Source organism: Streptopelia decaocto, assembly GCF_964273445.1.
Source record: "Streptopelia decaocto genome assembly, chromosome: 5".
Taxonomy (NCBI): Eukaryota; Metazoa; Chordata; class Aves; order Columbiformes; family Columbidae; genus Streptopelia; species Streptopelia decaocto.
Genome location: NC_138659.1, coordinates 54,583,430 through 54,605,675, shown reverse-complemented (window position 1 = coordinate 54,605,675; position 22,246 = coordinate 54,583,430). Strand labels below are relative to the sequence as shown.

The 22,246-nt window shown below is 41.2% G+C and overlaps 1 protein-coding gene across 2 annotated transcripts in view; it reads right to left on the bottom strand.

Moving 5' to 3' along the window:
• Nucleotides 1-22,246, bottom strand: part of ANTXRL (ANTXR like) — a 63,317-nt gene that overhangs the window by 28,584 nt on the left and 12,487 nt on the right. For both annotated transcript variants that reach the window (XM_082052967.1, XM_082052966.1), the window contains 13 exons: nucleotides 20,868-20,939; nucleotides 20,655-20,726; nucleotides 18,491-18,572; nucleotides 18,354-18,387; nucleotides 16,250-16,329; nucleotides 16,074-16,142; nucleotides 15,776-15,856; nucleotides 15,613-15,673; nucleotides 8,768-8,866; nucleotides 6,416-6,485; nucleotides 5,228-5,306; nucleotides 942-1,037; nucleotides 347-385 (listed from right to left, as the gene is read on the bottom strand). In XM_082052967.1, the coding sequence (XP_081909093.1) occupies nucleotides 347-385; nucleotides 942-1,037; nucleotides 5,228-5,306; nucleotides 6,416-6,485; nucleotides 8,768-8,866; nucleotides 15,613-15,673; nucleotides 15,776-15,856; nucleotides 16,074-16,142; nucleotides 16,250-16,329; nucleotides 18,354-18,387; nucleotides 18,491-18,572; nucleotides 20,655-20,726; nucleotides 20,868-20,939 (934 nt within the window). The remainder of the gene's footprint in view (nucleotides 1-346; nucleotides 386-941; nucleotides 1,038-5,227; nucleotides 5,307-6,415; nucleotides 6,486-8,767; nucleotides 8,867-15,612; nucleotides 15,674-15,775; nucleotides 15,857-16,073; nucleotides 16,143-16,249; nucleotides 16,330-18,353; nucleotides 18,388-18,490; nucleotides 18,573-20,654; nucleotides 20,727-20,867; nucleotides 20,940-22,246) is intronic.

Below are 22,246 nucleotides of genomic sequence, written 5' to 3'. Positions count from 1 at the left end.
AGGCACAGCTTTCAGCACAGCTTGAGAAGCAAAGATTTGCTTACATACCTGTTTGATGTGCAGCACAAGGAACAAAATACCATAGGAAGTGTTTGGTCTGTGTACTACTGAGTTATGTAACTATTTTCTCTGTGGATGGAAATAATCTTTCTGTATGTATATAAAGAGGTTAGAAGGCAGAAATAACTGTCCTGACCCAAGAGACTTCCTCTCACAGCCTTCAAGGTGTCATTTAGACACCTACACGGATGACAGTCCTGGGCAGCATTCTACAGTGTACTACAGGGCAGGGCAATACACTACAGTGGCTGCAGACAGTGCGAGAGCTCAAAAATAGCATACTTACAGGCTCTGGAGGTGGTGGTGGTGGTGGCTCTTTGATTACCTGGAATATATAAATAATGGGAGAAGCCTGAGATAATGCTAGGGTTCATCCATCTCAATGCAATGTTCTCTCTGCTTTCTTTTTTATATCACAGGTGGGTTGCCCTGCTTTATTCTCCACATTCAATCCTCCCATTAGCCCCACTGCTTTTCAGCAGGCATAAAATAAATGCAGATGAGAAGCTAAATCCAGCACATTATACTATCTGATTAGTCAAGATGTACCCTATTAAATAACTCACAATACAGCTCTGTATTCTGGTAGTTCTGCCTTAAAAATGTCATATAATGACCAAACTACTGGGGAAAAAAAAAAAAAAAAAAAAAAAAAAAAAATCATTCAGAATCTGCAGCTCCTCTGAACTAAATTTAAAAAAAAAAAAAGGAGCCTAACTCTTGTGTCTAAAAAGGGTTTTAACAACTTACATACATATTAGTAAACCTGTTCCATTACACTTTTCTGAAGCAAATTTCGTATCTTGTTCTCCAACACTTAAACTCTGTGCTTTTTCAGGGAAGAATTAAACCAAATCAAAAGAACAAAAGCCTGTACTTACCACCGTGCAGCACAGGGGCCAGAACCACCACAGAAGAGCCAGAGCCAGCAGCAGAAAGAGAATCAGGAGAGCAATAAAAAGGATGGTCCCAGTCAGCTGTAAACAAGATGATTATTTCTGAGTTATCTGCACACATCACAAACAAGGCAGGAGACCTGAAGTTACACATTTAGGCTGAGCAAAACAAGCCAGATTTCCCTCACTACGAGGTCTCAGGCAGATTGTGCAGTCTGTTGCTATTGTCATTAGAGTCACATCAGTATTTGAAATCATGATTCAGGGAAGCACGTCCTGTTTGTGGTGCACATATGTACAATTTATGTATAAATTTATGCTATGTTTATAGCCCCCTAGATTCAAGGATGTTAAACTTGTATACAAACAATTGCCAAATCTGTGCTGACAGGTCCCTGAATACTGTCAGAGGGACATTGCAAACTACATGACCACAGAACTCTCAGGTGTGCAGAGCAACCTTTCATCACTAGAGATGCAGAATATGCAAATGCTGATATTCAAAGAAAGAGAATATTGGAGCTAAGAGCTTATGTATAGCTGTTCACATGTCAACATCACAGAACAGAGCGAAACTTACCCACTCAGCCTCATCAGCTCCCAAACCTGCCTGTATTGCCTCAAACTACGCACACAAGCCCAGCCTGAGTGATTATGCAAACTAGTCCTTAATTCTGCTGGTTCTTGGTATGCTTCCTACAGCTGGTTTCACTACTTTTAATGAGATGCTGTAATCAGGATCTTAAGCATTTTTGATTCTTATATTCCATGTACTTTTTTGCAGAGAACAGTAGGACTCTGGGGCTGGATAGATGAGGGTCTACATCCAAAATCAAAGTTAAATTTTCTTTAAAATTACTAGAATCTGAAAACTTTCACATGTTAACACTTGAAATTATCTTTTTGGAGCAGCCAGACAACCAAAACAGAATCACAGCTCTGTTTTTCTCGGTAAATCTTAATGGATTCTTTGCACTTGGAGCATTTCATGTCAGTGTGTTCAGAAGATGTATTAACTCTGTGTATTGCCCCGATTACTACAGGAAAGCAGGTATTCATATGCTGTTTGGTCCTGCAGAACACACAGAGCACGTGGCTTTTTGGAAATTAAACATTTATCTCAGATGGGCAGAGGCATGCTGGGAGAAGCTGTTCCTTGCACTGTACAGAGCTCTGGGATTAGTTTAAGATTAGCTCTGGTGACTCAGCCATTTCTTTTATACTGGGAAAAGAAACTTCTTCGATGGTACATTTTCTGAGTTTGAGAGGAGATTCAATTCACCAGCAGCAGGTGTGCCAGAGAAAAGGCAAAACTTGGCAGCAAACTAGAGGAGAGCCTGGGACCAGGAAGAAGTAAGAAGAGCTTCAAGACAGGTCTGTGAATCAGGCTGAGAGAATGGGACCTGGATACAGAGGAAGCTGCAAGAGATTTTCAAAGGAGTACAGGTGGAAAGAGAAACAGAAAGAAAGCAAATTCCAAAGATTTATGGAGTATTCACCTTATTAAATGAAACTTCTTGCTGAATTCCCATGACACCAGAAACTGATGCTTACCCCCATCTTACAACAGGAGTTGCCTTCACTGTTCCAAGTGGGCTTGTTTTCCCTTCAAACAGTGAAAGGGTTGAGGGTAGAAAATAAAGTATCAGCTTTGCAAAGTCTGGGTAAGATACCAAGTGGCACCTAGTTCCTTCTCAGGCCAAATCCTAGAGCTGTCAAGACTGACTTGTTCAAGATGGGACTAACACAACCACAGCTCTTACTCCATGCTTTTAGGCAGGTAGCCCAGTAATCCATCTCTGTGTCACAGCATCATCATTCCTCCACTGCTCTGTGGCTTCTTGTTATAGACACAGACTGACCTGCTTTGGGATACACTATTTACCTCACCCCATTAATTTGGTCAGGGAGCAGCTGAAAGCCAAGGTGGAGTGCTGCAACATGTGCCAGACTCCCTGCTCAAAGGAGTCTTGTTAGATGATACACTACTCAGGTGAAGTTCACTGCTGCAGCCTCCTTTATCTGGGCCTCCTATAGCCCCATGTAGCACCAACAGATCTGGAAAGCAGGTATTTGAGAGGCCTGAATTCCCAGTGAAGTCAGTTTGCTGAGAAAAGGATGAGCAAAAGTCAAGTATAACTTTAAGAGGTATTACTGCACTCCTTAAAACCAAATCCAAGCACAGGATCAATGCAGTGCATGAGTCCCAGACACACATACCACTGCTACTGTTACTCCAAACACACATTACCTCCTTGTTTTGTAGCCTTCGTTCCCAGGCATTGCTAAGTGCTCATACAAATTGCAGAGACATTTGCCAGCAGCAGCTCGGGACCTGCTGGCAGCAAGAAGCTAAAAAGAGTCCTCTTTTAATGATTAAATATAAAAAGCATTATAGTGAAGCTGGACATTGAAAAGGAAATAGCAGACTTTATGCAGCTGAACAGAAGTAAGCACAGGGATCACACTGAGGCTTTAGGAGTAAAGTGAAGAGAGAAGATACTTACTGTACAGAAAAGACAGAAGGGCCAGCTGGGGAGGACAGCTGAGCAGGCCAGCTGACTGCCACCCACACAAAAGGAAACAGGAGAGGAAAGGAAATGGAGGGAGTCTCTAAAATGAGAAGAGTGAAATGCAGGAGATTAGGACAAAGTTGGAAACTAAACTGCCAGCTTCTCTGTTTATGAGATGTAACCAGAGACAGACTTTTTGTATCAGCTGAGAATTAGGCTTCCTGCCTCCGCATTCAGTCTGCAAGAGACTGGTCAAAAATTGTCAGATTAAGAGGACTGGAGATTGGATTCCTCTCTTTATCCTAAGGCTACCAAGAAGAAAGCTTCCTCTGCCCATGCTATGGCCTGTGGGAACACCAGCTAGGGCTAAGGCTTCAGTCTTCGTCAGAAATAAGTTACATATGAGTAACTAAACGCATCAGTTAACACTTGTGTTTCACTGCAGACTCAAAAAGTTTTATTGTACTAGAGGTAGAAGAGGTGAATAAAATGTGAAAATATCAGTCCTCAGTATAGAAAAATTGGGGAGAAAGTTTTGGAAAAATAAAAATAATCAGGTTAAGCAGCAAATACATCTCTGCTAAATTCTGAGTCCCTGTACCCTAGGCTGTTCCAGCAATCTTGTATGAGATTTCCCAACTCCATTGCTGAAAACATCAGAAAATGAGATTTGCAAGTTCCAGTCACTGCATTTATCTGCATTCCTGCCCTTCTGTTCTACAGCTGTCAAAAAGGTCAACAATGATTACAAACCAGTATGACAGCATTTGGCATAGGCTATCAAAGTCCTTTTGACTCTAATAATGATAAAGCTCTACTTTGATACAAAGTGCTTGCTATCAGGTACTTTAGCTAACATGGTTTACTCCACAAGCACAAGACAACACCCCTAGCTACTGTACTTGCTAGCACCAGCTATGAGTACTGCTTATTTTCACTCCAAGACAAGGAAGACAACAGTTTATCTCATAGTCAGATTCTTCATTTTGATTGTTTGATTCCAAAATCAGATTTTGATACAGGATTACTTCTAGCTGTTGGTCCCTGACACTCCACCTGGCTTTTTTGACCAGGAGACGCTCATATGGCAGCCATCACTGTCCTGCAGCAACACATTCTCCTTGGGCTGGGCTGAGTAGCAGCCTTTTGTCAAGAAGCTCATCCCAGGATCTGAGGCTGATTTCTCTTTCTGGTCATCCTCCATGACACCAAGAGAAACACAACTAGCCCCTGTCACTAAAACTGTAAAAACACCTTAGCAAATCCTGAACTAGTAAAGGCAAATTGTTGTAGTCTAAGAACAAATGTAAACTCCAACCAAAAAATAACAGTGTAAATTTAGAGGACCTTCCATGCTGTGGGCCTTCCATATCCAAGCCCTGGCAGCTGCACCTTTCATCCTGAAGACCATAAGGGATCTCAAAGTTCAACAGCATGTTGCTTCCCGATGCTCATTTCCTCATTTTCTCAGATTCCCTTCTAGTCTGAGGATCAATCTTTCCTCAGACAGGAATGGAAGGGTGCCTTTTGTTGTAATTCTTTTATGCAGTGAATCTATCATGATCTATCCATTATCAAGAACAATTTAATCTTAACTAGCCCTGGTTATTTTTCAAAGAACTGCTGGGATCCAGTCAGCAACTGTAATGCAGAAGCTGTAGATAGCTCATGCTCACTCAGGGAGGCTTTGCCTGAAGAACCACTGTCTCTTACCACAATCTCATGGTTTCTCTGTCAAGCCCCATTGCAATTACTTACACACTGTGTGCTGGTGATGCTGACAGAGCTGGAGATGAACGTTAGCCCGTTGTTCATGCTGACTTGTAGGAAAACCACCCTAAAGCACAAAACAGATACACTTATTTTTAGTGTCATTTTTAAACCCATTGTTACCTTTATTCTGTCTGTGTTTTAGCCACTGGCTTGTGAACACGCATGGATAGCATGTCCTGCTGAGTCAAGGCATTTTCATGGCTTCAGGTGCTCACCTGTATTTGGCTCACTGCTTGCCCAGGAGCTACATGTTTTATGCTGGCTTAATTGAGTTTGGGCATATGCTCTTTATTAAAAAAACCTCCATCCCACCTGGGGCAAAAGGCACTAGGACTGCAAGTCATAACAAAGTCTCAGATATTTGCAATACTACCCTAGATAGCACAAGAAACTTTAAGACTTTTTTTAAAAACCCCTTCTGCAGCTTAAAGAGCCAGAACTTGTTTTCCTTTATATCCAAGCAAATCAAGAATACCTGCACTAAGGTCAAGGCTAAAAACACTGAAATGACAAAATTTAAGAATTTGGCTCTAGTCATTCTCCAATATCAGAGAAAGGGTTTGACAAGAGGAGAAGAAAAAAAAAAAGGGGGGTGACAAACCCCAAACAACTTTCCCTCACCCATGAATAAGGAAGGAGAAGGAAGCATTCTCCCTCACCTACATACAGTATTTAAGCACCCACAACATCACCCAGAGGGAAGGTAGAGCCTTGTGCCATGTCTCCCAGGAGTCTGCAGGATTACAACAGCTGAAAAACACCAATACTAGACAGAGCAGGGCAAAAACACAGGAAGAAAATCTACAACAGCACCAAAATAACTCAAATCAAGCACCTCTTTTCAATCAAAATGAAAAGTTTGCCTGGAATTCAATTACCTTTTGGTCTGAAAAAAAAGGATATAGGAACAGAAGAGAAATCACTGTTCTATGATTACAATATGGGGCCATGGTCCAACAAGGCCTTCGGTTAATCAGTGCTGAATACCCAGCATTGATTAGAACTGGTTCATACTAGGAGGGGTTTTGGCACAAAGGGGATGCTGTAATCCTGCCACACACACAAATTTATTAGCTTGGCACTTTGGGCAAAATTCTGAGCCATTGGCTCAGCAGTGACATCCTCATCCAGAAGTCTCCTCTCTCTTGTTACATGCTGGAAAACAGTACTTACTGTTCAGCATCTTCTATCACTGGCGCAGGACAGAGTAAGTAAGTATCATGAACAAAGGTCGGCTTTTCATCTGAAAAGAAATTAATATAATTGTCAGGGATGAAAAAAAAAAAAAAATTAAAAAAAAAAATCATCCCAAGCAGGCCACCCCTGGAGAGCCATAGACAAATTCAGGATATGAGCAAGTACCAATATTCCCCAATTGCACTGATCATAAAACCCAGTACTAGATGGCAATACAATGTTATCAGGTTAGAGATACTACAGCTAAAAAATGGAAATATATCTCTGTTCCCAACAGGAATAATCAGGCATTTTGAAGCCAGCTCTGAGCAATATTCATCTTGTCTATCTGAAAAGTGCATGCAAATTCTACTGACACTGAATACCCTGGCAAGTTACTCAAGGGGTCAAAAGTACAGGGTTCAATTTTTGCCTTCCCACTTCCAAACACACACATAGAGGAGAAGCCAAGGCTGCACTGTTAAAGTTCATGGAAAAGGAAGGATAAAGTTGGGATGAAGTGGATAGACACCGGAGAAAAACAAACAAACAAACCATGGTTGTTCATATACAGGAGACATGCAGAGAGGGGCCATGACTGATGCTACCAAGAGGACCTGTCCTGCACTAGCTGATGCTTCTCCTGTCCCCAGCCTCCCCTCTGTGGAAGCCTCATCCACAAATAGAACATGTTTATGGTGGTTTGGTGCAGGCAGAATCAAAAGTGAGGCCACGGGTGTTTTCCCACCTCTTTGCACTCCACTGCTCCGAGAGTCAGCATTGCTCATCATGTTGCTTTCAAAAGTCACACCCAGAAAGCCAAGTCCCATGAACACAGAGAAAAGGCCCAGCAGTAATCCTGCAACACCACTCCACTAACTGCCTAAGCTGAGGCAGAAGACCAGACAAATCACTGTTGTGACCGTAGCTTAGCTCTTAATGGCCAGCAAAGCAGCTACCCTGCTAGCCCAGAGAAAGACTGCTCCACGAGAGTCCAACTCATCTGAATAAGGGTTGAATAAGGTAAAAACTACTACCTTATTTATACTTAAGAGACTTGATCACTCCTTCTACCTAGGGAAAAAAAAATAACTCAAGCAACAACATATATAAGATTTGTTCCTTTGTGCTTCACCCACTCCAAGCGCACCTAAAGACAAAACTCATTTCCCTGTTTTGGCAGAGATGAGGCCATAGAAATCACAGTGGTATGTTTTAAGGCCGGCCTGAGAGCAAAAACCAGCCAGCATATATCAGTGTCTCATCACATCTGTTGCAGACCTAAACCAAGGAAAAACATAATGTGGAGGAGATGGGGAATTAGGGTAGCTTTACTCCTGGATACTTCCAGGCCTGGCTCAGCACTCACTGTGTGAAGTCCAGTCAAGGTACTAGCGGATTAGGGACAAGGAAGAAAAAGCAAAAAGTCTGTCTACCTGGTAAACCATAAGAAATGAATCTCTGGCAAAGAGCATCTGTAGGTGGAATGAGAGCGAGACCACCTGAGTTTACTTAATATAGTCTCTACATAGGCAACTAGGATAGGAAATGAAGGAGCGATTCATGTACTCCTTCTTGTAAGCGAATTCACTGCTAGGGAAGGCACCAGTCTGACCACGACAGGATATGAAAGCCTCTACTATGCTCAGCCAACAAGGGTAGCATATACAGAAAAGAAGCACAACTCCTCTCCCCGTGCCATGCTTCACCCTGCCAGACATACACAACTTCTCAGGAATAAGAGAGGACTGCTGAGAAACTGGACACTCAATTTTTTTTGGCCATTCAGTCCTTTGCCTGGCTGCTGAGACAGCAAACAAAAGACCCTGTTTAGCACAGCGATGACAGGGAGTTTCCACGTTACATGCTTGATGCGATGAGACAAGCTACTGGCATCAGAGAGGAATGGCGCAAGCCTAGGAGGGCCTTGCTTTATGGTGTCTCCTGAGCTGGTGAATAAAGAGTCTGAAGACACCACCAGTGCATCAAGATAGCATTATTTCTTTTTACTGGTGATAAACAAGGGAATAGGGAGCAATTTTATTTCTCCCTCTTAAAACCTGATACCCAGTTCTCACTGACGGTATATACATCACCCATGTGCATCATTACAATGACTGAAATTCATTGTGCAGCAGCATGCCCCATATATAAACACTCACAGCACAATGCCCACAGGTCACAAAATTTAATAAGGACGAATTTCATGCTTCTGCCAGGTGTAGATCCCTATCCAGCTCTCCCAACATCCACTACAAGGACTCCCCTTGACATGGATAAGAGCTGGACTGTGTCCCATGAGGTGACACAGCCACAGGGGGTCTGGAATCCACCAGCCTGCAAACTTACTGATAGTAAGGCTGTCATTGAGCTTGAAGCTGCAGAGCACCTGGTCGATATTTCTGGCATGATAAAAGCCGTTGCCTCTTACCACAACTTGAAAGGATTCTGTAAATAAAAATAGAGAAGAGTTATGAAAAATAACTCAAATACAGCATTTCTGTCCAGAGTGATGTTAAGGACAACATGAAAATGACTGCTTTCTGCCCTGTGCCTGAAACTAAATATTCACACTGATACTCTCACTGTTCAGCAGCAATGGCCAAGCGTGCTATAGTGGCATTAGTGCTTCACAGTCTTCTCTTCGACTCAATTTTGCTCTCACAAGGATACCACAGAGCCCCAGTGCCTTAATTGAAGGTGTCACAATAAGTCTGACTTTGCTGATGTCATATCATGCTTCCTCCACAGCTTTTAGGACAGACACTTTTGCTAACCATAAACACCAGTCCTCCCTTCTGCCTCCATGGTAGAAGGCACTCAGCTTTCAGCAGCAGCTCTGTTCAGGCAGATGCTGACAAACAGGACTCCTCTCCTAACTCCCCTGTGAACTGGAAAGGAAGCTTTGCATCTGGATCAAGCCCTGAAAAAACACAATCCTTTTGCCCACAGAAGAACTGAGCTTGTGGACAGCCCCACCAGCATCTGCTGCTCATGGGAGTAACTAAGGAACCAGGCACTGCCACTTCCTTTGCGCTCTTCTTCCATACCCCTACCCCAGCAGCAGGAACCATCAGTGGTACAAGAAGCCTGTCACATGAGATACACTGTCTGCTGGCCAGAGCAAGTGCTCCTAAACCTGCCCTCCAGCTGCTCTCACAGTTTCTGTTGCAACAGTCCTGATAGGGAGGGCACCTGTGATTTTTGTCATTATCACGATAAGCAACTGATTTGTTCATTCAAGCAGGAGCCGTATCATTTTTTTTCAGCAAACTTTTCAATAGTCTTTTTACTGATAGAGCAGTTTTGCATTTGAATAAAACAAATCTAGGAAGGGTGCTCTCAGAAGTGAGAGCCCAATTGCACATGCCCTCCACTGTTGACACCACCGATCATGTTGCAGAGCACTGAGTTTGTTCACACATCTGAAATAAAACCCTCTGGTTGTTGCCAGAGAGATCAGTAAGGTGATCTGCCCGGCTGAGCATCTGCTGGGAACAGAACTGTGTGGGAGAAGGGAAGGGAAAGAGACGAGTAAAGGTAACATCAGCTGAGTTTATCAAGAAAACACCTGGACCCACTGTACCCAGTACAATCAGAGACAGGAAAGGTAATCTGAGGAAGAAGGTATTAAGAAATTTGGCTTTATTTTCTCAGTTTCTCCACAGCAAGATTTTAAAATTATTTCTTAGTAGCCTATACACATGACACTTCTCAGAGCCGTAGCAACAGCACAACACACCTGTTTGCTCCTCCTTCCCTTTTACTGTGCACAGGTGGAGCCCAACACTGAGCCACCATCTCCTTCCTCTTGGGGCCATCCCTAGTTGCCAAGTTTGGCACAAGATACACCAGGAGGGGAGGTGGCAAAGGAAATTTCCCTCTAGGACAGAAAATACATCGTAGCTGCTACACTGACCACAGAGATAACATCTTCAATGCAGACAGGTGAAGACACATGTTACAAATTTCTTCTGTCCTAAATGCATTTTTGAAACTCCATTTGACACCACACACAAGAAGCCAGATGACAGCTGAGACCCATGACATGCAACAAGGGAAAGCGTAGAAGTTGCACTTTCACACGTAAGTATCCTATTTTAGCTGAATCCTTCATAGACCTCACTTATAATATGCCAGCCTCTGAGCAGCATTTGAGACCAGCCCAACGCCAGCGGGATACCGGCACAATACAGGACCAATTAATCTTCTGGCTACACATAGAAAAATAAGAATGAACTACACAGAAGTTCTCCACTAGCAGCAAGTAAAACCATGAATAAGTCCATGTGCATTATTGTTTGACAAACATACTAAAAATGAGAGGAAAACAATGTTGATAGAATTGAAGGGAGCAGTACCTGATTTTTAGTGATGCAAGATCTGACTTTTGATAACATTTCATACAATGCACAGCCGTGTTATTCGTATGCTTCGGAGGAAGGACTTGTTATTGCGTAACACTACACGAGGCCCGAAGGTGGCTGAAATGCATATTCAGCTTAGTGTGCCTGCTCTTCAGTATCAAGTTACTGCAAGGCAAGCTAGCATGAGGATGTGAAGTGCTTTAACTTTCCCATACAAAAAGTTTGTCCTTGCCAAAAACACATTCTCACTGGACTGAGGTCTAATGCAACTTTGGGTGAATTGGACAAGGGCATGGACAAGTTACAATCTGGTTTTCCTCACATTAACTTTCCCATAGAGCAGTGCTCTGAACTGACACAGCCTGCAAGAAACACAAGAATTAGAGAAGATATTTTGAGAGAGGGAAAAAGAAAATATCTACTGGGGTGCATACTAAAGTGAAACACATACTTTGCACTTTGCTGAAGAAAGATAATCAAATTTAAGACTTCACCAGGCACATCAAAAGCCCAACACACAAAACCAACATTACAATTTGACCTCTTTTTTTAAGGGAAGAGTTATATCTACTGGTTCCCACTGGGGATGGAGAGCACTTTAAACAAGTAAAAATTGACTGTAGGGCAGATTCAGCTGCTTCTTAATCCAGTAAGTACCTGGAGTTACTCTAAGCCTGGTTCATGCTTTGAGCCATTCCACTTCCAACCCAGATGATATGCTGAGGGTTATTCTTCATGAGCATCTCCTTTTGGTTTTTGCCAGCAGAGCTGAGAGTCATGGCCAGCAGGTGAGGGCAACAAGGCTTTTGTCCACCTGCCAGAGCTGCTTCCCTGGGACCAGGCATTAGCCCAGATTTGCTTACAGCCAGCCCACTCCACAGTGGCTTGAACACCCAGATAAGATGACAATCTTTTTTCCTCTCAGTTTTTTTAATATTAAAAGAAGCTTGCTGAAAAAAAACTGCACTTAGGGTTTTTTGTTTTCCTCCCTTCTCCTGAACTAACGGTCTTCGAAGGCAGCAGCCACAAAGGCTTAGCTGAAAGCTATTTCAGTGGCTTTAAAAAAATACAGCAAGTAAAAGACTTTCAACACAAAACATCAAAGGTAAAAGCTACATATAGAAGTTTAGTCTTGTCAAGACAGTTTACCTCTCCTGCCCTTCTTTTCACAGTCACTGCCACTCTGCACAGTCAGTTGTGAACAACCTGTCCACCAACACAAAATGACAATATAGTTTCAATACCAGATTTGCATGGAAATATGAACAGCTGGTACTGGATTCGGTTGTTGCTGTTAAGAAGTCTGCCCCTTCGGATGCTCCAGAGCATAAATGTGTTCTAGATGATGGCCTGTTGAAATGGCTAATTCCATTTAATTTTGCGCCCTGGCTGCGTCCTTTTCTTCCTTAGTTACTGTCAGATCATAGATTGTAGCTTTTGACAAGACAGCGGAGGGAAAAAGGTCAGCACTGAAATAACCGGGCAGCGCTGGCAGCGAGATGGTAGGTTGAAGCTGGTGTGCGCTGGCTGCCCTGTCGGCTTCGCTTCTGTGACTCTGATGAGAAGCTGACGGCTTGCATCCACACCTGGTAGTTGATGTGGCCAGTAGGATGCCACATCCAACAAAACCTTTCAATCACATCTGCGTACCGTAAGCATAATCAAAGCAATGATGCTGTCAAACAGGATATGAGGCACCTTCAATTCTGCACTGATAGCCTGTTTACAGGCTGCATGTCTTGGTCGCTTTAAATCAGAGGGAGCAGGAAGGACCCAACTACATTGCTCCACATTGGGGATGATGAATTTGCAGGGTCAAAAAGCATTAAGCATCAGACAGCTGTCACAATGTGACGAAATCAATTTGTAAAGGGACTTGCCAGATAGCTTCGTCACAGAGAGCTAGAGTCCCAACTGAAATTGTCACCACATGGGAGCAGTTTCATCAACATTCTACTAAACCTCTGGCAAGTCAAAAATGAAGCCAAGATCACCAGTAATCACCAACACAGTAGTAATTATGAGCTGCAAGAGCATCTACAGGGAGTGGGTCAGACTCTGTTTTAAGCCTTGAGCATGACTGGCTTTCACTGAGCAACACAAAGCCCTCATGATCTCATATCAGATTCTAAAAATCAGTAATAATGCTAAATAAAAGCCAAACTGATTATAACCTCCTCACTCAGATAAGTTTCATACAAAAAGCACAGTCATAGCCCCATTTCAAGGCTGTGAACAAGCAAGCTCCATTTGCTGGAAAATGTGATAATATATTGCACTCTTTCAAAAGGCCTATTTTTCCACCAATCTGTTTGTTTGTTTGTTTAATTCCTAGCTTAGGAAAAAAGGGGAAAGAATATTGCATTTCTAGAAAGTGTTATGTTCTAATTTTCAGCCAGTTCTAAATGTAGGTATATATATATTTTTATGTAGGATTTAATGGCTATATATCTTGGCTATACATTGGCTATACAATGGCTATACATTATCAGTAAACCATTTTAGTAATTATCTAAATTTAAAATGCATTAAAATACTGAGATGACTTCATAGGCATCAGCATTTTTTGCATTAAAATCCAAATGAAGTACATTTGCAAATAAATCACATTACATATAGAGTAGAACGATGACTGTCCAATGAACTAGATTCAGAATCCGGATTCACACTAACATAAAAAAAAGTTGTTCAATCCCAGGAGACAGTGGTGCACACAGCTTTAAAGGTGAACCTCTGGCTATGTTGAAGTAAATAGGATAATAGAGGATAAAGCCAAGCACAAGTATAAATATTTGCAGCTTCACATTGTAAAACCTCTTGCAGGAGCTCATTTCAGATAAAGCTTGCAGGACTAGACTCATATAGCTATTAGAGGCCCAGTTCTTGGTGCTAAAGACCATTTAACTCACAAGAACAGTATGTATCACTCAGAGCACCACTCAGAGCTGCAGTTTTGGCTTCTTCCTGTTTTCAAGCTCCCTGCTGCTAAAAGCAAAGCTTCAAGCACGTGAAATCAAAGTCTTCATGCCCTGGTGATTCGGCACCACACTTTGCCATGTGCCAGCCCTTGTTGGCTTTGTCAACGGGGACAGACCCAAAGTCAGAATTTAACTGAAACAAGTGCCTGCATATTGCTGAATCAGCAGCAATACACAGAAGCTGGTTCTGCCTTATTTATATTAGTCTGATTTGAAAGCCACAAAGACACTGAAAAATTTTTACAGATGCAAGTAATGCAATGGGGTTTATTGTTGTGGGGTTTTTTGTTTTGTTTTAAGGAGGGCAAACTATTTTAAATTGTATATTTCTAATAACATTTGTGATAAATTAGTTACCTAGACAGCTTGGCAAAAAATGAAGTGGTTTAATCTCGTTAATCAGGAATCAAACATATTCCTTTTGAAAGAGACAATTTTACTTTTTGTTGAAATATATCCATTTTCTCAAATACTTTAGAAAAACATTTTCAAATTTCCATTTGAAAAAGTGGTTTCAAATTCAACTTTCCAATATTCTCAGCACTGATCCACACAATTACAAGAACACTACTGAAATCCCTCATATTGGAACACTCACATTTTCATGTTGCTAAATGCAATTTTGGGTGAACAGGAAAGCTTGCAATAAGCTGTCGCACACACACAAAGCCTGGTATACAATAAGCAAGCAAAAAAAAAAAAAGAAAATAATTTATTACGATTAAATAAAAAAGCTTTGAAATGTCAAATCTTTTAAATTGTCTCTTTATCAACTCCACAAAGAGATTTTCAAGAGCAAAATCATTCCTTTTTTAAATTTCTTCACAGACAAGATTTTATCACAGAAGTCTAAGCCACAATTATAAATTTAGGAATAATTCAAAAGACACAATGATATTTCATTTTAAATTGAAATACTCAAGGCAAAATCACGTTCTGATCAATATGTGAAAATGAAGAGTGAACTATTTGTCTTCTCTTTGGTATTAATTAGATTTTTCCTGGGTTTCCTATTTTTATCTGTTTTCAAGGTCAACTTTTATGCATCATTGCTATTTTATTTTTATGTGCTCATTTTTACAGTGTATAAGGAAAGGAACACAAGACAGTAAACATCAGGTCTAAATAACCATGCTATAAACTGTACCTTCCAGCAAACTTATGGTGTCACTCTTACTCTGCTGCAATACCCTCTTAAGCAGACAAAAACATAGCAAGGGAATTGCTAATGTAAACCAGAAAAAAATCCAAGTTAAATATACTAGACATGAAAGGCATGAAATTATCAACAGCTCCTCTGGGGATCCCTTCATGTTTACCATATACGCTAACAGTGCTTTCATTGTAAATGAGTAAAACATTATTACTTTGGAAAACACATCAGGTACCTCGGCCTCTGCAGTTAATTATATCTGGTTCAATAAACCTGAGATTTCTGTGAACGTTTTGCAAAATCTTATTCTAACTGCTGACAAGTCCTAGCAGATCCCAGGAACGCAGTCTGTCCAGAAATTCGTGAGACATCACCTCTAGACCCCAAAGCACCTCTGGCAGTCTGGCTTTACATCACTTCTGTCTCCTCCTCTCAGATATGTTGAAAAGCAGTATCCCCGGTTCCCAAGTGCTACCCCAGCCGACTCTCCATGCTGGCATTCAGCTGCAGCAGCTATGTGTTCACCGGCACCATTTTTTTCCTCAAGTAAGAAGGAACACACGGGGCTTTAGCCGTGGCCTGAGGGGGTGCTCTAACGCATCCACAGGCTTCAGCTTCAATACCACATTCAGTATTTACTGACATTTCATCATTGTTATTCACGTGCCTTATCACATATCTCCTGTGGAAACTTACCTCCTGCACAAACACTCGATGGTTCAGCCGCTAGTATCTCAATGCAAGATTTCTTGAGAATCTAAAAGATTTAGATAATGGTATTTTCAGTAAATGTTTTTATCTATGCTTTATTAAGGCAGGAAAGGGTGTCATTTTCTGGGTTTCAGAATACCCAACTTACTGAATCAATGGTTCCTCTCAGGGCATAAAAGCCTCCCGTAACTGGAAAAACATGATCGATGCTGTCAGCAATTGTTGACAGCTGCAAAGAAAGACAATCATAAATCATGAGGAAAACAAAATTACAGTGAACAAAACTGGGCCCTTTCATACTTGCTAAAAGACATCATACTGACATGAAATGATTTATGCCTCAAGTAATTAAATAAATGCCTTCATCTGATGCTGTTACTTGTGCACTGGTATAACAAAAAAAAAACAACCAACCCACAACAAAACAAGAAGAAAGCAAAAGTTACCTGAGTTTCATTGAAATCTTTCACTCCAACACAATAGACAATAGCTCCAAAGCTTCTTGCTCTATTGGCCTAAAAAAAATTGCCATTAAGTGTAAAGCCATATAATCAGTGGAGCCAGCAATAAACGCCTACAGGTTTGACATAATCTAGTTTGGGTAAACGTGAAGGTGACTTACTTCTTGTTCTGCATAATAAAACTGAACATCTTGCAATTCTCCATCCGTCAGAGCAATAATCACACTAGCTGTCCGAACGCCTGCATGGAGGATAGTTAACAGATTGCATATGTATGACAAGATTCAGGAATTAAAAGAAATTCTGAAGCAGGGCATTCCTTTTTGCTGACAAATAAATACAAAACTGTAAGGCTAGACTCTAAGCACTGCATGGACTTCATTGGAGATACACCAGCTGAAGGTCAGATGCATAATAACACACAATAAGGCAAAACCTGTGCACCTTCATATCACAAACAACACTGAAGGGGAAGAACTGCTCAAACAAGGTCCATGCACAAACTTCTGTGTTCTGAGTAAAATATAGCACCCACCAAGATTACATCTAGACCCTTTGCGTGGAGAAATGGCAGACTAGATCTTCAGAGAGGGAGAGGTTCCTCTCTTCTCCACAAACCTTGCCCAGAGATTGTGGTAGGAAAGGTCTCTGCAGAAGGAACTTACCTGCCATCCCACCTTCCCCCCCACAGACTTTCAGAGAACAACTCCACTGAATATGGCACAAAATGTGCTTCTACAGGAGAGTTCCTACACTTCTCGAGCAACAAGAGCTGTCAGTGAGGTTCACAGGAATTCTGAGCACGTGAAAACCTTAAGATCAGGTCCATTGAAAAAAAATCATGGCTTCTGACAAATACATTTCACATCCCACCTAAACCTAAGTGAAAAGGTTGCACAGACTTTGGACAGCTATATATGTAACACAGTATAGAATATAACGTTACCTAGAAAAATGCAACATGTTAACAAAATTACACGAACTTAATATCCAAACTATGGTTCAATCAATCAATCATTCTGCTTCAATAGTTCTTAAGCAAAGTAACTAATATACATACTTGTTACTTTCATGGAAGTATTTGTTATTTTTTAAAATAATCTGTTACAATTTCAAGTGTCTTTCCCCATACTGTCTGAAATGAAAGACTGATTGGTTCCGACAGGTTTCTTATGCCATGCAGTCCTTCCCATGTCATGTCAAACGCAGACATAAATCTTAAAAAAAATGACCTGCAACTTGGGGGAAAAAAAAAAGTAGCTTGCATTCTTTTTTTTTTTTTTTTTTCTTCTGCTCAGCATGCTTGAAAATAGCTGAAAAATTAGAGATCTTATTTTGTTTTCTTTTGAACACTTGTTTCTTCCTTGATACTTTAGTTTATGGATCCAGATCTCATCTCTTCCTTTTTCCTTCCTAATCAGCTTACAGAACAGTTGATTAGTTCTTAGCTATGAAGAGTTAAAATAGTTTTCAGTTGGACTCTTCAGGACTCCTGATTTCACAGGCAGAAGTTTCCAAGAAGCCATACAGAGTTGCTGCTGAAGACTCTACACTCACAGCCTATTTTATTAAAAAGGCATTGACCCATTTCTCCATCTTCCAAAGCAACCATCAGCCCACAAATGATAACAATCTCACACCAGGGTACAAATCAGGCAAGAAGCATTCAGTCTAACTGATTAGGCCTCTTTTTTGGCACAGGAGGAAAAAAACAAAAAACCAAACAACAACCACCACCAAAAGCAACCAAACCAACCAACCCCACCACACCCCAACAAAACAAAAACCACAAATATATTTCCCTCTTGAAATTTAGTCAAAATTTGCATTTTAGGAACACAAAATCTGATCTCCGATCATCCACACCAATGCGAAAATCTCAGCTGATTCTATTCGTACCTACACTAATGAGAACAAGGACTTAGGCACACAAGGCAGACAGAGCTGAGTGTATCAGGACAGAGTGGCGAGGAAAATCTGGGTATTCCTGTCCCCTGGGTGCAGGATGAGCAGCTCTGGCTGCAATGCTTTGGTCTGTACTCTGCACTGGGTCAGGTCTCTGATCATAATGGTCTCCTCTGGTCTTAATAAACCATGAATCATGCATTTGAAAGTGGAGCTGTAGTCAAAATGGAATGTAGTGATTGTGTAACACCAATTCCTTCTCCAACACTTCTCTCAGTGGGTTTACTGCAGGTCATACAAAAAATATCATCCCTGTCTTTTCAATGCAGATATATAACATGAGTCATATACAATGCCTACCTCCATAGGTTTCATGGTAAATCTGCTCATTTGCCTGCAACAAAGTATAGAACATTGTTAGCTCTTAAGTTCAGCAGCAGCAATCAAAGCAAAGTTAATACATATAAATCAAAGAAAGGAGTTACAGTGATGTATACCCTTTTAAATCCTTCATGCATGAATGTGTCTCCTCCAGGCACTTCATACTGAAGAATGTCGAGCCCTCGTCTTATGGCTTCCCTTTGGATAAGAAAAAAAAAATACAGAAGAAAACAATTTTATTTAAAGTTCTGTTGAGATATTCCTGTGCCACAGCTAGACTATGCACTCTGTAACCACACTGCACAGAGTGCATACATACTAACTGAAACATTGGTAAATCCAAGATTTTTCAAAACCCACAATTTTTCAGCCAAACACACATGGGAGCACAAAACTAGACATATAATGCAAGGTCAGGGCTAACACATTTTAAGGGCGCAATTCTGTCTCTGCTCCCTCATTCTGGTACGCTGTCAGGCTGGATAAGATTGAAGAAAGCAAATGCCAGATATTAAACTCTGACAAACTGCAGACAGAATGAGAATTTAAAAGCTTATGACCCTGTCATGAGAATCAGACAAATAAAAACCTCCATATTCAATCAGTCATCAGGACAGCTGGGATTAGGACTTTTCCATTCTAAAGACAGAGGCCAAAAGATAAGAGAACAGGATGAGAATGATGAGAATTTCTTATCCAAGACCATGGACTGATCAAACTTTCTGGGGTACAGACTGCTCCCTTGTAAGACCTGGAGTTTCATACCATGGGCCCTGTTGCGTCGCTGCTTGCTCCACACACACATACCTGGTAACCAAGAGGATCAAACACAGAAAGACCCTGATCTGCCCCAGAGTTTTTATATATTGATGGAACACAAATAATATCAACTCACAAAACAAACAGTCAATAGACAATATGTAGAAAGTCAAAACATCAGTCCCAGATGCTATGTGGCATCCTTTTACTAAAAATATAGTGTGAGCCTCTCCAAGCTCTATTGTGCAACTAGGCATTTTAGGTGGCACAACCCCAGTTACAGAAGAAAAAGGAGTCTATGTAAGACAAAGGTAAAATTAGGAGCTTGGATTGGAGATGTCTGTTAGGCAAAAAGCACATTTTTACTCTTTTAAAGTGTAAGATGAGCAGGAAAGACACATACGGTGATCCACACAGAGAACAGGAGTTCAGGAGAGGGAGCATTCTAATACCACATTCAACATATTGCCACAGGGTTCCTGTCTACTTTCCATATTACAAAGGGCAAATCCAACTGGGAGAAGTAAGCAAGTTTGAACTCTGTCACCAAGCTACAAGATGGAGATCTGAGCCAAAACTCAGCAAAGCCAGGAGAAGTGCAAGACCACTGGCAGAATTTCTGGCTTTGGGTGAGGCCTTGGAGTACAAAATATGGTGGTGTGGGGGGGAGTTGTTCTTTCAAGACTGCTTTAGAGTCCCCTTTATTTATAGGATGCACCATACTACTGAGGCCCTCTCACACAGATAGAAGCAGTAGCAAAAGCAAGGGTTTAAAGCTGAAATGAAAGAAAACACTTAGAAACACCTTCATGATAGGGATTTCTGTGTGAGGCAAATTAAACCAAATATTTGTGTGTGTGTGTGTGTGCGTGCATGCCTTTTAGTGGTGTTTTTTGGTGGTTGTTTTTTTTTTTTTTTTAAAAGAGGATTTGTTTGTGAAGGTGGTTACAAGAATTTTGCTCCAGCCTCAGACTCTTTTTCTTAAGACACCTGTCCCCTAGCTGTGCAAACCACCTCTGGCATGTGTGCTGCTTGAAGTTAGCCCAGAAGAGGAGTGTGATAGCCTGGTAAGGCAGTGCTCCAGCACTGGGTACAGTTGGCTGCTGGTATAAAGTTCAGGACCTTGAGCCACTTCAAAGGGCACTGTGGGACTTTCATACAGTCTTCTGCTCATCAGCTCAGGGTATGAGGTCTCTTACGCAAAAATATCCCTTATTTGGGTAGTTTGGGATAGTGAGGATGTACATGAATCCTCAACTGAAAATGCAGCTTCTCCCCAAAATACTGTGATAAAGAACAGACAGGCCAGTGCTGCCTTTCTCTGATAAGGCTGAAAACAAAATATTAATGGAAGACCCAAAGTCCTTATGAGTCTTCTTACAGTTAGGAATGGTGGAAAAAATTTCAGATAGTGCCTGAGTTTGGCCAAGGCAGAGCTTCGAATTCTGGTCTTGGGGCCACTTGCTGCTTGAGAGGAAGGAAGAAGGGTATTTCTGGATGGAAGCTGTGGGGAGTACTTGCCTGTTTTCTGTTAATTTCATGACTGTGGTGCCTCGTGAAGAAAAAACGATGAAAGACATCCGCAACATTGGACTGAAACAAAAGAACAAGTCAGATCCATGACACACACACACACACACATTATTCAGCAGATTTTCTTTTGTTGAGAAGCACTGAGTGAAAATATAAATTAAATATATAGCAAATTCAAATATCATCTTAAGAAAACTTTACCTTATAAACTTCTCAGCTAGGCTTTCCACAAAAGAGTAAATCTCAGTCCAATGATTTCTGACACTTCCAGACCTGTGTACAAAACATAACTGATTACATTAATCTTATTTCACAGCGAAATTCCTTGTCCCATTCCGAATTTTAAGCGTGGGTTACACCAAAGGTAGTGAGGGGCACAAGTTACACAGAGGTCTATGGAAATGAGGCAACTAACTTTATTGAGGCTTCTGTAGCAGTTGTGTTAGAAGCTGTAACAGGAACCACCATGACAAAACACGCTGACTGAAAGAATAGCAGAAATAGGTCTGAAATGGTTTACCATACAATTTTGAAACAAGTTTGGTAACTCTTCCATCTGCTTTTGTTCCTTTCATAACATAAAATGTAAATATTTTCTTCTAGTTTAGTTAATTTTGACTTTACCAAATCATCTGCTAGAAGATTTACTTTCCTAGAGCACAGCTCTGCCTTTGCAGCCACACAGAAAGTCTTGACTGATCTTCTATTCTTCCAGAATGCGTGGGAGATTGTTTCCATGAATTACTGTTTGTTTCAAAAGAGAAAGCTTTTAAAGCAATTCAGAAGGGAAAGAAAGTACTCGTAGCTAATTTTCTGGACTAGCATTCTGGACAGTCAACCCTTGGCTCTGTTACAGGTTTCTTGTGAAAACTTGGGCAGCTTGCTTACATACACAAACTTACACATTTGTGCTGCCATTCCCAATATATAAAACTGTATTACTGTCAATCCCTGGCTTTTTTCTGCTTAGTCTTACATTGTCAGGGACCCCCAGAGTCTGGTGGGACTCAGACTTCAAACAGAGCCTTGCACACAGCAACTCTATAGTAAACGAAAGGCAATTTGTACTGTGTGGATATATGTCATATACTTTCAAGCCATTAAAAAAAGGCTAAAATCATTAGAAGTCAATGGCTTTAAAAGCCCTGCCTGTGTTTGTGTCTGTCTGCAGTGTTTGTGAAAGAACAGCTCATTTGCTTTCCTTGCCAGGCAAACTCATTTATCAGTTGTCTTAGCCAGAAAGATAAAACAACAGTACATACAGAAGGGTTGCAAGGGCTGACATAGAACTACAAAAAAAATATAATAATCTGAAATTTAACTAATGTGAAGCAGGAGCTTTCCTCTAACTGCTGGTAGACATTTTTTTGTGTAAATGTATTAGAAAAGAAAGAAAATGATCCTGTATTACAATTCTCAGTTCTACTATGGGCTTTCCAAGCAACCCTATGTCAGTCACTCCTGCCCCTGTACATCAGGTACAGATCAGCATACAGAAGCCTGTGTGTGGCACTGTCTGTCCTGCAACAGCCTTGGTGGAGGAAAAGAGAAAGAGACAAGGACCAAAAGGAGGGCCCTGA